General features: G+C 38.1%; 1 protein-coding gene across 1 annotated transcript in view; it reads left to right on the top strand.

The window, feature by feature from the left end:
* Positions 1-17458, top strand: part of si:ch211-153b23.7 (TNFAIP3-interacting protein 1) — a 39306-nt gene that overhangs the window by 13327 nt on the left and 8521 nt on the right. The window contains exons 3-5 of the mRNA XM_052021668.1: positions 3311-3482; positions 6937-7080; positions 16072-16197. Coding sequence (XP_051877628.1) covers positions 3311-3482; positions 6937-7080; positions 16072-16197 — 442 coding nt within the window. The remainder of the gene's footprint in view (positions 1-3310; positions 3483-6936; positions 7081-16071; positions 16198-17458) is intronic.

Below are 17458 nucleotides of genomic sequence, written 5' to 3' on the forward strand. Positions count from 1 at the left end.
GTAACATCATGATGTATTCGCACTAAACTGTTTTTCCTAATCTATTGTCTATTCAAAACTTTCTCAGTCAATTACTCCAGAGCAGAGTTGGTTTGTTCACATAATAAGCTATTATAGCCTTGCTTTTGCTTGTTGTAAAGGATTATATGCTCCATTTTCTTAACTTTCTTGGGTCTTGCCACAATATACTTTCATGAGAACACAAGAAACAGGAGCAGGAGTAGATCAGTCACCCCCATCATTCAATAAGATTATGACTGGCCCAATCTTAATCTCAATATTACCTTCTCACTCTCTCTCCATAATCACTGACCTCCTGATAATGCAAATGTCTGCATATCTCCACCTTAAGTAAATTCAATGTTTTTAATTTTTTTGATAATACAACTCATATTATTCTGATATTTTTCATTCTTATATTCTCTTATGACACAGGAGGCCATCCATTCCAATGAGTCAATGGCAGCATTCAAAGCAATCCTATCAGTTCCATTCCCCTACTTACCTGCTTATTTCCCTGTAAGCTATCCTCGTTCACATGCCCATCAACTCTTTTTGCAACCCCCACACACCCTGCCCAACCACCCCATTTTCCTACCACCCACCTACACCAGTACGATAGGCAGTGGCCGATTAATCCACCAGCACATCATTGGGATGTGGGAAGAAACCGAAGTACCAGTGGGAAACATGCATGGTCACCGGCAGAACGTCCAAACCCATACAGACAGCACTGGAGATCTGGATCGAACCTGGAGCATTAGAACTGTGTCACAACAGCTGTGCCACTATGTTGCCGTTCCTCTGAGGCAGAGAATTCCAGAGTCATGACCCTGGGAGAGAAGAACTCAACTTTGCACTCAACGTCAATGTGCTTCTTGTTAATGGTGCCTTCCTAAATGTATGGTGATGTGTATCCCTTCCTGCAATGGCTGTGTCAATCTCCTGACAGTTAATCATTACTTCAACTTTAAAATTGCAGTCTTTTATTGCCATTAGTGACATAGATGCTGGTGACAACGCGCTCCTTGCATTGTTCATTGTCCTCAATATTATGCATCCTTCCCTTCTGCAGTTTTCTACTTCATTTGTCTTCCTTGCATTACAGTTTAGTCCAGCTTACAGAGGCTATGTGATTTTGATTTCTGCATTTAAAGCATTTTGTTTCTCTGAGCTGACACTCTTTTGTTGAATGAGTCCCACTGCAACAGGGTCAGAACTTCCCGTCAAACTTGTTATTTGTGTCATTTGCTCTCATGTGATCCAGGTTCGGTGTTGGAGCTCACAGTGTTACTTATGTCATTCGTTGTGTTTAAAATTTTGTACCAACAAAATCTCCTTTGTATCTTTAGAGGCCATTTCCATAGATGCAGATTTCTTGCATGCCTGTTCTAAAGTTGGCTCTTAGATTAGACTGGATATGTTCACCCATCAATCTGCACACAAGCTTATCTCAGAGCATGCAATCCAAGAATGTATCAAAATTGCAATGCTGTGTTAGCTTTTTGAGAATGATTGCGTAATCATGAATCATTTCTCCTGACCTCTTATATGAGCTTTATGACTACTGGGTTGAAGTTGTTTTGCAACTTTTTTATTGCTTCGTTAAATGGGACATCGATTGTCCACAATGCTCGAGTAAAATCGACCAATAGTGCACAGTATCTGGCTTTATTTCTGGTACGAGGATTTCTGTCCCTATTTGCATCTAGCCTCATTCTGAACATTTAATTTATCCTGGCCCACTTCAATGTACAAATGGAAGGGCTTTTGAATTTTGTCATCACTACTGAGGTTGCAGTGTAACTGGTCTGGGACCGAACTGCCACTTTCTAGAATTCACAGGCCTATCTTTTTATTTCCAGCACATTTTGTTCATGCTGACTTTACTCCCCTGCTGCTCCATTTAGCATCTCAGACTCAATGCAATCAGTTGTGAGTTTCACAGATTAGCCTTAGCAATACTGTTGTGTAGTCATTTAGCATCATTGACAGCTTTGTTATTTTTGGTTGGTGTGATTCCTTGCTGTTATATCCTTGTCACCAGTGTAACGTGTGTGTACCCAGTGGGTTTTAAGTGGTAACAAAGTCTACAGTTTGAGTTTATATACATGTGAGGCATGAGCAGCTCAACTATGTATGTAGTTTATTCAAGAGCTCCTTGCAGATGGCCTCTGGAACTTTCTGTAATCACGGTTGCAGCCCAGAGAGCAGTTAGTCACATAACATACTACTTAAAGAAATAATTATTGTTCACAATCTATATTAGATGTACCACAATAATGAAACTGAAGCTCGTTGACTAGAAATTAACTAGCAATTTCAGAAAACTCATGAAGTGCAAAATAGTTTGAACATAATTGCTCTTGGAAGGCATAACACTAAGAAGAAATTTTTTTTTTGTTTAGCAGTAAAGTAGACTGGGTGCTGAACAGATAGGCCTCATAGAGCTTATAATGCTGTGCGTAATCTGTGATTGAACTCCCCGTAAGAAGTTATATTATGCAATACTATTTATTTCAGTTGCATAAAATTGAAAATCTTGCCACAGAGTGAAGTAATGTTCTTTCTGGGTCATTTCACTTCACTTTGGAAATTCAATCAGACACTTTCAGACATGAAGTATGCTTGTGAGTCTGACATAAATTTGCATCAGATTACGTCATAGGAGCATAGCTGGGGGTTGGGCGGGGGAGGGGCTAGGGGGCAAAAATGATGGGCATTAATCTACGTTGTCCAGGGAAAGACCATTGTTGATCACTTGTAGGATAATTAGGTTTTTATAAAATAGCTCTGGACGATGACCTCACTGAGGTAAGTGCCATAGTTAGCTCTCTTTCCTTGGAGCACCCCACTCCTCCCCACCAACTGATCTTTCTCAGCCACAAGGATCCGACATAGCTCATTTCCTCTCATGTCCCCAATACTGGGCCTCATCTCCAGCATCCTTAGTTCCTAACATGAAACATAAACATTGGAAACTTACTAATGTTGGCTTGGTAAATAAAATACAAGTTGAAGTGAAACTATCTCAGTTGAAGATCTGAAATTTGATTGGAAAGTTTGGACACTACAGTCATAAGAGTACAAGATGTTTATCTCATTGATGGGGAAGTTTTGCATGCACTGTCTGCTGCAAATGATAATTGCTTGCATTTGCTTGCAGTGGAGGTGAAATCTGCCTTCCGAACCTTCTCAGATATTCTAAATTTTACAGCGTTACTGATCGTGTTCATTGTGTTGTATGAATGCCTAACAAAAATGTCCCAGGTTGATGACCTCCCAATATTCAACAATATCTTTTCTTTAGAGGAAGCATCTCAAGGAAAACAAATGAGTCGTTCCAAATACAAAATGGGACTGAGTTAGGAGACGAGGAGAATGTGACCTTTATCACAGAAAGCATGAGTGTCACTACAGCAGATGAGGAGAAGCTGCTACTTCTGAACAGGAACACTGAACTGAGACGCATTAACCAAAAGGTATCTGCCCTCTTGCACTTCTCTGTTTTGTTAAGAAGTTTGCGTACATGAAGTTATTTGCGTTGCCAAAAATCTATTGAGCAAGACCTTGCTGGAGTTTCCCTTCTGTGTAAAGTAAAACACAGAAAGCACTTTATAATCAGCACAGGTCTTTTCTCTACAAAGCAATCAAGCACATGTCACAAGGATATTTATGCCTTGACATGCATAGTTAAATGTTTGTCCCTTAGGTGTCAATGGCATTTCCAGCATCAGTCAGGGCAGCACATATTACTAACTGGGATACCAAATCCATTATAACCAGCCTCATCGAGGAAGAAGTTGCTTATTGTTGGTTATTATAGCAAGGTTTTTTTTTGTATTTTGTGGTTTGACTCCATTTTCTAATTAAATAATTTTCTGCCTTTTTTTTCTATGAGTAACTAAAAATAACTATTAATCTGAATGATTGTTGAAAAAATATGAAAGGTAAAAATGTCCAAGCTCAATTCAAAGAATTAATTACTTAAAATTGTCTGTAAAGATATAACTTGCATTACTAAATGTCACAGATTTTGCTGGTAAATATAAGTAGGTCCATGGTTTTTAATACATGATTACTCAAAAAATAAGTCCTAAATTTTAGAAATAGCTGACACTGTGCATTTCAATACACTCTCCCTGGAGTCTTGCTTAGACTGAAATCAGCTCTGGGATCCTGCACCACACTTGATATGGAACAGGATTTGCAGCCCCACTAATTTCAAAGGAGGTTATAGAGCTATGGGAAAGAAAGATGAGAGAAAGGTATTCTTCTAATCATTTGTGTTTAGTTGAAACATTTTTAATTACATAAAATATTTGGCATTTTTATTGCTTTTAAAATATTTTAATGTTCAATTCTTTACCTCATTTTAATAGTTACTAATTATTTCTATATGCTGTATATATTTAAAAATATCAAAGGTTTTCAGGGACATGTTAGAGGCAAGTGCACTTTTTGGAGGGCCTGCTCTCACTCAGGGCTCATCACTAGACTCTAGGACTCCTCAGGATAGTAAAGTAGGATTTTCCTATCCAAACCAGATAGGTTCAGTCATAGGGTGACTGCAGACTGCAACTGGCCCATTCCAACAAAATCTGTGCCAATGTCTTTCATGACCTTGGGACATCCTAAAACTGGGTATAATCAATGAATGTTATAGCATGATCGCTGTTGAAGTGGAAACAACCTCTACAGACAAGCAAGTTCACAGAAAGCCCAATTAAACAACACTGAACCTGTCATCTCTTTTAAATTTGATTTTAAAAAATGTAAGCCAGGTGATGGGAGAACATTTTGGTTCTTTGAATATTTGAAATTTTATAAAGTTTGAATAATTCAGAATCTACCTGTTTAAAAATCCTATAGAAATCTATGTGTAGAGTAAAAATATAAACATGGTGTTTTAATGCCAGTTGATCTCCCTTGTGTGATAGGGGAAGTAACCTTTGTTTGGGGCATTATTATTGTCAGCAATATGTGACCACTGGAGAAGCTTGTGGTTGGTGGATGTGTCCCTGTTGCTTTGGAGTATTTTTTTAAATGAATATTATCAGAGGAGTGAGTGGAAGACAGGAGGCAGACTGATTTTCATGGTGCATGAAAATATATTGCAGCATAACTTCGAGGATAGAGGTACACAACGTAGCATGGGACGTATTTATTGATTTGTCAATAGCCATGTTTAACACGCATGTCTATGTGAGATGGCAGTACTGCATTTGCTATACCATGAGATCAGAAGGTAGTTTATCTGCGCATTGTTTTAATGTTCAATGTCATTGGGAGAGGTTGCTTACACTGTTCCTCATAGCAAAGCATTTGTACTATGCTGTGGTTTCATTCCATTCTGTACTTTAAATGTTGTTCTGCCTTCATCAGATGATTAGGGCATGTAATGATACAGGCAGTGACCACTCAAGATAAATGTCCGTGCAAGATGGGCAGGAAGGCAATTGCAGATTTATTAAATCAATGTGTTTATTTCCACAGTAGAGGGAGAGGAAAAATTGAGGGGAAAAACTTACTGGATTCATTATGTAACTAGATGATAATGGAGAAAATAATGCAATTTCAAACAATAATCCAGGGCCTCCTAATTTTATAACCAAGGGGGGAAACTAAGGGTGGGAATTGCAGAATTACTAGTCATAATATGGCATAGTTCTCTTAATTGGGCTTTTATAGAGTTAGATGAGAAATGCTATGATGTTACTCCATCATTTAAGGGCAGGAGAGAGAAACTAAGCAATTAGATGCTTGCCATTTTAACAACTCTTGCCAGAAAAGAACTTGAATTTATCATTGGGGATGGAGTGACAACACTTGAACAAGTATGAGCTTAACAGTGAGAACCACATCAGTCACATGATAAATCCAGTTGAATTTTTTTGAGGATCACTAATAAGCAAGTAAGGAAATTTAGATATGATCTGTATGGACTTCCAGAATGGTTCCATTGAAGAAATTATCAAACAGAATGAGAGCACGTTGAACCAGAAATAACCTTTTGACTTGGATCAGAAGTTGAGGAGCAGAGAGTGGAGATAAAAGAAGGACTTCTGATTTTTTGGGACATTAGTGATAGTTTTCCCCAGGGATCTGTTGTTGACCTTAACTTTATTTATCATTGACTTGTATAAAGGATTAGAAAGCTGTACTTGCAAATATGCCAATCCACTGCAGAAGGGAGTTGGAACAGAACAGAAACAGGTAGCATAAGTGAGCAAGACCATGGAAAATACAGCTCACTGATATTGTGGTTTGCTAGTTTTGGATCATAAATTGTTGTAAATAAATACATTTCTAAATAGTGAGAAATTAGGGATTTTGTAGGAGAAAAAAGATTTGCGAGTCTAAGCAGAAAAACCGTTAAGAGAATATGCAAGAAGTTATTACAAAAAATCTATGAATATTTGCTATCATTTCAATTTGGTTTGAAATGCAAAAGTGAGGAAGTTGTGCTTCGGTTAGATACAGCTTTAATCAGGTCCCATTTGCGTACAGATCAGTTGTGAGCTCCACACCTCAAGAAAGCTAAATTCATTTTGAAGAAGTACAGTGGAGATTCACCAGAATGATACAAGAACTTAAATGATTAAATTCACAGGTTAGATTGATTGGTATGTCTAATGTATTGTTGAGTGAGGAGTATTCTAATCGAGGTTTTAAGATGTTAAGAGGATTACAATTCATAGAGAAACCATTTTGTGAACAGAGAGTACACAATCTGTCAATTAGTTCAATCCATGACTGAATTAATGGTGAAGTATCATTCATTGAATCACTGCTCCAAGCTTACTAAGGCATAATGGGCAATTGATTGGGAATTCTCTATAGTAATTAATGTTATTTCGTAAAGAAACATTGAAGTTACTGAACACAAGCTAATAGGATTGTTTGCTTCCATTCTTACCATATGAATTCTTTCAGCTGATGAAACTGAACCAAGACTGGGACCAGATCTATCGAGTAACCACCAGTGAACTCCAGCAGAGAGTGACAGTACTACAGATGGAGGTTTCAGAAACCAATCAACATGCATGTGCACTTTCTAAGAAACTAGATAATGAGCAGGTACAGATTCCCCATGATGTTTACTCTGGATCATGTAGTTGTCTGCTAAATTAGGTGTGAAACATTGCTCTCTCTGACTTTCACCAATTTGTGGGCTGATCAATTTGACCAACCTGCATCACTAGTTTACTCTTGAATTCACTGTTTTGGACACTAACCATATCTGATTAGTATCCCAGAATGCCATCTATAAACACTGTAAGCAAGAACAAGAGCTCCTACACATTTTGGCAATCCCAGTAATTAGATCTCTAGGCCAGGTTGGGGGAAATGGTGAACAAGGCTAAAGTAGAAATATTTGACAAAAATGGGCAAAATGCACAATATTGGATGGCATAAAAAAGAAATGGATGGTAGTGGAGGGGAGTGAATGTGAGTGAAGGGAGGCAGGCAATGGAATGGGAAAGTGAAGAGCAAGTTACGTGCTGTAAAGGGTTGCTGAGCGTTTAACTGTAATGGGATAGGAGAAAAGAAAGGCAACAAAAAAACGAGGAAGAAAAGGACAGTTTAAAGCAATGCTAGTGGGGGAAAAGAAATAAAAGTAGAAATGCTGGAAGAACTTGTTTTTTTCCATGTGTTCCATTACGGAAGAAAGGAGGAGGTGGAAGAGGTGCTTTGGATTGGTGGAAAGGCAGAGTACCAGCAATACTCGTGAGAGAAGGGCCACAGTACACCAGCATGGACAAGCAGAGGTGGATGTTCTTTGTTCTCACTGAGATTTGTGATATTTTCCATTACTGCATTGTCCTGACGTCCATGGTCAATGGTTTCTCTTTCACTTCCTGGACTTGGGATCCTTCCAGGCAGCAACGACTCTCAATCTCAGTCATGTCTTGTGATTTGCTGCTCATGCTGCATTAGAAAGATTAACCCTGATGTTATCTATCACATTTGTAATTAACTTTTTGTTTTAACTGTATACTGAAGGAGAGAGAGCTTCATTTTCCCTTCAACCCATAGGAGTAGGGGGAACAGACAATAAAGTGCAGGCATTGGTAGATTTCACTTGTGTCCTTAAAGAGAGTTCCCTGGCAATCTCCTGGCTGATTCACTAGAGGGAATCCATGGCACGTTTGTACAAAGAGCATGCCTCCCCTGGGCACTGTTCTTCCCCAGCCTGTCCAGGTCCATCTGGCTCCAGGGAGCACTCTCCCACCCACTGACAACAAAATAGTATCCTTTCTTTCAGTAGCAATACACCCTTGTAGCTGGAAGTATGTAGATTGTGTTGGTGTATATTAATTGTTTCCATCGTACCTTTTCTGAATTTGGCCTGAACCCAACCTGGTGGGGTAAAACTAGAAATTCCAGCACAACCCAGAACTCTTCAAAAGTTTATTTAAATTAATTAGGCACTACAAATAATATAGTACAAGAAACTTGAAAAGAATAAGAGATAAATTATTTCAACAAAATGTCATGCACTAGTAGTCTTTGTCTTCTAATGGTATTACATAGCTTAAGTTCTTAACTGTAACGTCAACTCAGATATGTCTCTCTTCAACTCTGAATCTGAGGGTATCTCACCACAGCGATTATTCACAGGAGCTCGCTATCATCCATACAGAGTGATTTACTCTGTCCAAGGTCCCTTGCAGTTCCTCAAACCTGCATCACTATTTATAATACAAAAGTAACAGTCTTTACAATTAATTGCTTGTACCATCTGTGCATATTGCTCGATTTAATTAATTCTTGTCATCAGTTTTCAGAATTTGTTTTTGCAGGGGGATCTCTAAGCTTATTATTACCTTGTATTTCTTACTCCAGTAAACACTTATCCATTGACTTGAAAATTCTGTGAGTAGTCGTACTGTAGATGTTATGGGGAGAAAGTAATTTAGTTGTCTTTGATTATGAGTGACTCCTTTTGCAAATCCTTCTTCAGCTTGCAGTCAATATTAAACATTTCTTGACGGCATTCTGTAGTTCCTCTTGAAATGCCGCAATGGAAATTTAGAACAGTTCTTTAATCATTGTTGAGCAACTATGAATCAAGAGCATTCTTGATCTGGGTTTTGCTACATATGTCTCTTTTAAGAGCTGACTGCACCTTTTGGGCTACACGCTGATAACAGTGAGAACTTGCAACACACTAATAGGGAATTACAGTTTCAGCATGGTGTTACCTGGGGAAAATCAACAAGGCTGCTCTGTGAACTTGGCAACTGAAGTTTACATGACTTTCACAAGCAAAGTAAGGCTGAGCTATGACATGATTAATGCCAAAAACAAAATAGTGTGGAATAATTTTTTTTTAAGCTGAAATGGATGGAGAAATGGATGAGATCTAGTATCTCTGTGAATTCAGTCTGGTGGGGTTAGTGTGGTTTTTGTGAACTGGATTGTGAAGTTGGGTGTGAGTCCATAAGAACTTGGGGGTTGGATTGAGGTTAGTGGCAGTTGAAGTAAGTTTTGGGTAAAAAATGGTTTGCTGGAAATCTATATGTCACACGGATTTTCTTTTATCTTTTAATCTGAAAAATCTATTAAGTTTTGAAATGAAAAAGTGCTAGGCACAAGGTCTTACACGGATTTTTTTTAAATTTCTCCAATGGATATACATTAGTGATGGTTCTTGCCTACGTCTGCGTCATGGGTATCGCCGAACTAATTCTACAAAACCCTAGTAAAATCAGAGTCAGAGGCTCAATTTTGGGCCCTAAACCAACAGTAAAGTTACAAAGGTTTTACATGGTTTGAGAACAGTTTATGCATTTTGCCAGGTTTTCTAATGCTATTTGCCAGCTTTTGTTATTTTTCTAGTTTGGAATGAATATAGTCTTACAATATGATCGGTGGTGCCTTTGTCACAAAGGTGTCAAGATGTGATCTTCCCATTATGTGACATATAGAGAATCATCTTGTAAACGTTTCATGTTGACCTGAAATGTAATGGGACCCAGTGGATTGAAGGAATAGTATAAAGTTTGTCAGATACAGGGTAGGGATACTAAATAAACCTGAATGAAGAATGCAATACAAGTTGGATCATATTCATTGATCTTGAGAACTTCTCAAAGTGATTTAAGAATCCATTGGGAATCCTAAATTATATTGCACTTTGAGTTATAGTCAACAATCTTCTTAGAAATATTTTTTCATTCTATAATGTTTTGTATGTTTACACAGGAAAAATGTTTCTGTTCCCTGACAGTAGTCTCTAATAATGGTGCAGAATTTTAAACTCTGTTTATAACTAGAACCCAAGTCCAGTGCTGCTTTAAATAAAGAATTAGGATTTGTAAGTTGCAAAATAAGAGCAGCTAGATGAATGTGCAATTCTTTTGGTAATCATGTACAGCAATGCAGTATGCTTATTTAGAAGAGAACTTTTTTTGAAGCTTCTAGCATTATCATCTTAACAAGTCGAATATTTTTTCTGAAGTACATCGTAAGTTTATATATTCAGAAAAAGTTTCCTTTAGAATTGCTAATTTGTTAAACCCTACAATAACCATGTTACCTCTTGGCAGATGACAAAATGTCATGCTCTTAGTTCAGTCACAATAAAGGTGATAAGAGCAGACATATATAATCTATCAGTTCTAAAGTATCCCTTTGCATAAAGTCAATAGCAGATTGTTTATCTCAAGTGTATTATGATGAAGGTCATGCTGCTGAGTCTGTGGAGAATGTCAAAAGTACTTGCAACATTGTGATAAATAGATTTAATACAGAACTGTCTTTGTTGTTGCCAGACATTCAGTTGTAACACAGAAAAGACATGATGTATTGTGGTGCTGCAGTTTGCTTTCCCCATTTCGAGCAGAACACTTGTGATGGAATAGCAATTGAGAAAGATATGAGTGACTAAGTATTTTGCTTCTACCTGAATCTGTTCAGTGGGATCCACACTGTAGCTTCATGATCCTTTCATATCAGGTATCTACTGTATACTAGCCCTAGCTCAAGGGCTCTGCCTCTGAATCAGAAGTTCATGGGTTCACGAAAATAAAAAAAACACAAATGCTGAAAATCTGAAATAAAAACAGATTTTTGCCTGAAAATTCTAAAAACACTCAGCAGGCGAGAAATTGGTGACATTTGGGTCTGGGATCCTTCCTCAGAACTGTGAAAGAGAGAAATAAGTCGGTTTATGTAGCAGAGAGGGATGGGTGGAACAGAGTGAATATCTCTGATAGGGTGAGACCAGACAGCCTAATATGGCAGTTAAGAAGCAGTTATGTTCAGATTAAACTTCTTGTCAGTGTAATAGTAAGCCCTTCTGCTTAAGGGTTCAAGATCCATTCCACATTATCTACATTTTCATTGCAGCACTGAGGGAGTGCTGTACTGCCAGACTGCCACTTTTCAGATAAGATGCTGAACTGAGGCTATTATTGGCAGCTGCATGTAAATTAAATAATATGACATTCCCATGCTAAGAGAAGCAGGGAAAATCTCCTAGTTTCCAAGTCACCAACACCATTAACAGTTTTTGTAGTAATTTCTCTCATTGCTGCTTGTTTGTATTCAAATTATCTACCAGGTGATCCTACAATAAAACTGTGACTATACTTTATAACTACATTGGCTTAAAGCATTTAGGACATTTTGAGGACATAACTGCCCTCATCCAGAACTTGCTTAATCAACAATCAGGGCAGTTGGAGAGAAATTCAAGTATTCAAAATCCAAGTGCAAGTTAAACCAAAAATTCAGGTTCAATTTTATGCTTTCATTTGTTTATAATTTTATTCCAGGTTTGTGATTATTGATTTACTTCAGGTGTTTTAGCCATAGATAAAAATTTGTGGAAAATCAGGCTACTGGATAGAAACTGATTTCCATCACCAGAGTGATTAGTTAACATGGGGAAAGCTGGTCATTGAAGATCAGTGACCCTTAGATATTTGCAAATATGACTCCTTAAGAAAAGCTTTTCTGAACAATGTTCATTCAGATTCAATATTCCTCCAAGTCCAAGTTCTTGTATTAGCTGAGAAGTACGAGTAGAAATTTGAGGCTTGTGCTCTAAGCAGTAGTTCCATCACAATGCAAAGCTTAGCTTAAAAAGAAAATGATGTTGTAGTGGGAGTTCCTCATAGGTTGATGATGCCTTGGATTTTACTGTGAAAGGGAGTTAAATTAAAATACTTGCATCAGAATGTTAAGTTCAGGTCTGCCATCGAGGTGGGTGTGGCCATTCCTGCCAAGTTCTGACTCAATTTCTGTGTGCAGCACGAATGAGAACCCATTGCTGAAAGTCAGTCCTGCTATTACTGCTGACTGAGAAGTGCCTGTTTGTCTCGGGCACAGACGTCTGCCATAGTAGTTTGACTGGAACCCACAAACGTACATGTTGGGTTTGGGTCTGTTGGACTAATGTGCTTTGGGTGCACCATGCTGGAGAGTGCTCTAGGAGCATATTTCAAAACATAGTCCACAGCTTTACTCTGTTTAGATTCAAATATGATTGCTCCAATAAAATTTATTGCAGGCTTCACTGTTGTCTAAGCCTCTGTTTGCTAAAGCAGGACAAAATATAGAAAAGCTTTGCTATTACATTCTCTGATATACTGTGGGTTCTGATGCAATTATTACCTTTTTGGTAGTAGTTGTATATGGAGGGAGGTCCTAAAGAAATAAGATAGCACAGAGCTGTAGATATCATAACGATTACAGGTCCAAATATTATGACAGATTTGTTACCATGTCTAGTATTAACAGCATGGCCTAATATGTGGAAGGGAAAACTGATCTTGCCACACTTTTAATAGTTCCATTAATCAAACTGTTTCAGGACAAAAAATCACTTTTAGTAATTTGTTTGCTTCACGCCTGATGTATGCTTTTTCCCAACACTGTGACAGTTGCATCCGGACACCCTGCACATTCCTCACTGCCCTGGCAACACAAACACCACACCGTCATGGTGCCCTGAGTTCTGTTATGGGAAGAGATTACTACAGTGTGGGAAGTTTAAATCCCCATTTCCATTTATTCTTGTCAGGAAATGTTGACAAACGGAGAACAGAGCGAAACTGCTAATAACTCAAGGACAGCAGCGGTTCAAGAAGGCAGCCCACCACCACATTCTCAAGGGCAATTAGGGATGGGCAATTAAATGTTGACTCAGCCTGCAAAGCTCACATCCCTTGAATGAATATGAAAAAATACTGGTCTATATATCTACTTCCTAATTTGCTTCTTAGTTTAATTTGATTATTAATGTAGCAGCAGCACAGATGCTTTCCTCAAATTAATCTGTGGGAGGTTTTTAGTGTTGTCGTGGGTCAGTAGGTTAACAGTGTTAGATGCGATGTTTAAAATTCTCTCCCATATAAATGAATTGCTTAGCTAGGGATTAACAGTGGAAGGTCAATACTTTAGAATCTTATTGTGGTAGTAGTTTCCCATGGCACTCTTTAGTTGGTCAATGTTATATTTAATGCAGTAACCCTAGCCTCCGTGGTGAATATACAGTCATAACTGCACAGAAGGAGCCCGGCTCCATATAAAGCCAACATTCAGTCCTGATGCAGGGTTTTGATCCAAAACGTTGACAATTTCTTTCCCCCCCCACCCCCCCCCACAGATGCTGCCCAACCCACTGAGTTCCTCCAGCAGATTGCTTGTTGCTCCAGATTCCAGCATCTGCAGTCTCTTGTGTCTCTAATCAGTCCCACTCTCCACTCTATCCCTTCTGTCCTGCAAGTTATTTCCCTCATGTGCCTATGAAATTTTCTTTATGAAGTCATCTATTACCTTTGCTTCCTCTATCCTCATGCAGGGTATTTCAGTTCATTACCACTTGCTGTCTTAATAAAGTTCTACCTCCCCCACCCCTCCCCCAATTGCTCACTGCAAGACCTTAAGCGTGTGTCCCCCAGTCCTTGTACATTTACCTAATACAGACAGATTTTCTTTGTCTATCTTATCTAACTAAAGCTGTCATTATCTTGTACATCCATACCAAGTCCCCACTCAATCTACTTTGCTCCATGGAGAACAACCCCAGCCTAACCTTGTAGCTAAAATCCCTCATCCCTGCCCTGGGACCACTCTGGTAAACCTCCTCTGTGCTCTCTCAGGGATATTCACATCCTCCTTAAGGTGCGGTAACCAGAACTGGATGCAATATACTAGTAGAGGCCTAAATAGAGTTTTATGAAGATTTATTACAAGCTCTCTGCTTTTATCCCAATGTCTTCTGTTTATGAAGCCCAAGATCCCCTGTAGTTTGCTGGCTACTCCCTCAGTATATCCTGCCACCTTCAAAGATTTGTGGACATGAACCCCCAGGCCCTTTGATCCTGAACACTCTTTAGAACTGTGTCATGAAGTCTCTATCCTCCCTGACAAAGTGTTTCATCTCACATATTTCCATATTCCAAAAAAAAATGATCCCAACACAACTACTATCCCCAGTCTGAAATACAGCTGTTTACCATGAGTAGATGAAGTCCAGATGAACGGTCTCGACCCAAAACGTCAACTATCCATTTCCCCTCCATGGATGCTGCCTGACCCGCTGAGCTCCTTCAGCAGTTTGTTTTTTGTTCATCATGACCTTTTTGTCTTCCTTGAACCAGTACTTTATACAACTGACACTGACTCTCCTATCTCATGTCTTAGTTTTGTTAATTACTCTTTTATGTGGGTTTTTTATGAAACACTTTTTTTGATATCCAAGTAGACAATACCTGCTGAATTCCCTCTCATCACGTATCACCAAAAATTTGACTTGAGTTAGCCAAATGCATTGTGCTTTTTACTAATGTGCTGGCTGCCCATAATTAATTTGAGCTTCTCCAAGTGCTGGTTATATTTTTGTTCCATTCTCTAAACCTTGTCCATCACCAATATTAAGTTGATTGATCTACAGTCATTAGGAACATCCTTGAACCCTATCTGTGAACAAGTCTATCACATTTGCCACTTTCCAATTTTCTGTTATCTCTCCATATCCAGGGTGTCCTCCACTATTTCCATCCCCACCTCCCTAAGCATGTAAGCTGGGCCTCTGAACTTAAGCACAGACAGCCTCTCCAGCACATCCTGCCTCTCTCTTGATTCTACTAATATTTTGATCGCATCCTCTTCCTTTGCAAACACTAACACAAATATTTATTATATTCTTGTCCTTCTCCTTTAAATATACATCATCTCTGCACTATTAACATTAATGGATAGTATTTGGGTTCCCTTTGGTTTAGTGCTATGCCTTTCTCATGTGTTCTCTTTGCTTGTCTAATTTTATTCTATCACCTATTCCTCATTTATGCTCTTGTTACATTTGGCCTGGATCTTGCTTGAAAAATTTACCAGATGTACATAATATATTTTTTTCCTGCTTTATTATATTCTCCATCATCCAGGGGAAGACACCTACCTTGTACCCAAAACATGTTCCCCTTTAAATGGTTTCAGATGTTCCTTTACATTTCTACCTATCAATCTTATGTTTCATTTTACCCTGGACAGATCCTCTCATTCCACTAAAGTTAGCCCTCTTCCAATTTACTTTTGATTATTTCTTGCCCTTCTCTTCACTAATCTAAATCTTATCATAGGATGACCACTCTTATGCAACTGTTCTCCTACTGACATTTGGTGCACTGCATAGCTATGCACCAAATCCAGCAATGCCACCTCCCTACCTAGACTAAGAACACACTGGTCTAGAATATGCTTAATAACACAATTCAGAAATGCACCGCTATCAACTATTTGTACTTGTAACTCACCAGCCTCTTTCCCCATAGCTTGTGCATTTACATTTACACATGTGCATTACAAATCCATCTTTGCATTCCTCATAGCTATTCCTAGTCTTTTCTCTTCTAATATGGTACTACTTCCTTCTCTAATACTATCCAATGCTCTCACTCATAATGAACATATTATTTATTTCTAATTTTCTATTAAATGCTGGTACCCATCCCATCCTCTTGTCAATATATATGATGCAAAACATTTTGTTTGTCAATTAATACTAAGTACTCATCTTTAATCAATGCATATTTTTGTTTATTTTGAAATTAGTGCAAAAGGGAGTATTATGAGCAATCCTTTATGCAAGAGATGAAAAGGAATCAACAGCTCCAAGAATATGTGAGACAACTAGAAAATAAATTGCATACCATGGGAGAAAGAGACCAACCATCACTGGTGAGTCTTTAACCTGCAAATTGCTGGAATTGTGTGGTGGGCAAAATTTAGCATCCTCAAAGCTAATAACTGGTAAGTTTAGCTTCAACTCAGGGTCAAGGACTTTTCTATTCCCTTCAGGACTGCAACACATGAAGTATTTTATTCAACTCCATTTTAAATATTCTTAATATCTCTAACTCTAAATTATTCCTAGTTCAAAAGATTTGATGCAATATGACATCCTGTGAATTTCTGTATTTAAGATATGTAATAGAATTTGTTGCTGCAATATCTTGGTGGCAATGAAAATTACAATTGTTTGGAGCAGTCATTTACAATCATAAGTTGCCACAAAAAATGCAAAAAATATATCATGATTTGATTTGTTTTTCTGATGGTTGATGTAGAGTAATAGAGTTCTATTTAATTAATTTCTGTCTGTGATCAGACTGACCTGACTCAACATAACATGCAACCACCTGCCCCCATGCCTTAAGTGATCACAAGATCAGGGCCATTATCTCTGTTTTTCCACAGATTCTGTCTGACCTGATGAGTATTGCCAACATTTTCTGATTTCATTTCAAATTTCCAGCATCCTTGCTATTTTGCTCTTTCACAGTCTTCTATGCAAGATGGATGAAGCATTCTGTCTGTTTTTTTGTGTGTGTGTATACATACACAACAATGGTTTATAAATTTGCAGGCTTATAATGTTACGATGTTAAATTCCTTGCAAGTAATTTTCAAATATTCTACTCAATCCTCTGAAATTTTTCTTAATGAAAGTTTGATATGGTTGATAAGGAAAATTGTTTGCAACAAGTTGTATTTATTTAACAGCTTTAAAATTGTAAAACATCTCAAAAGTATCAGAGCATCATTAGAAATCAAAAATTTGACACCAAGTCATGAGAAAAATAGTCAAAGAGATTTTAAGGAGCACCTTAAAGGAGGAAGGAAAAATGGAGAAGTGTAGAGGTTCAGAGAGGTTAGGGCTTTGACATCGGAAGATAATGGACCTGAAACTGTTGGACACTTACACCATCAATCGATATTAGTTCATTCTTTTTATGACACAGTAATTCCAGGAAAGTGCTGGAACTTTTGCAGTGCCTATATCATCACTTGCCCTATAAGCTTGCACAGCTAATTATCATAGCTGTGTACATTTTAAATCCAGTGGCAGGACTGAGTTTGCTGAATTATCAACAACTGACTCAGAGCATTTCAGATGGTGCTCGAGGTTCCAGAATTATTATTCAAACAATCTGCTAAT

The sequence above is a fragment of the Pristis pectinata genome, chromosome 8, assembly GCF_009764475.1.
Source record: "Pristis pectinata isolate sPriPec2 chromosome 8, sPriPec2.1.pri, whole genome shotgun sequence".
NCBI classification, from domain to species: Eukaryota; Metazoa; Chordata; class Chondrichthyes; order Rhinopristiformes; family Pristidae; genus Pristis; species Pristis pectinata.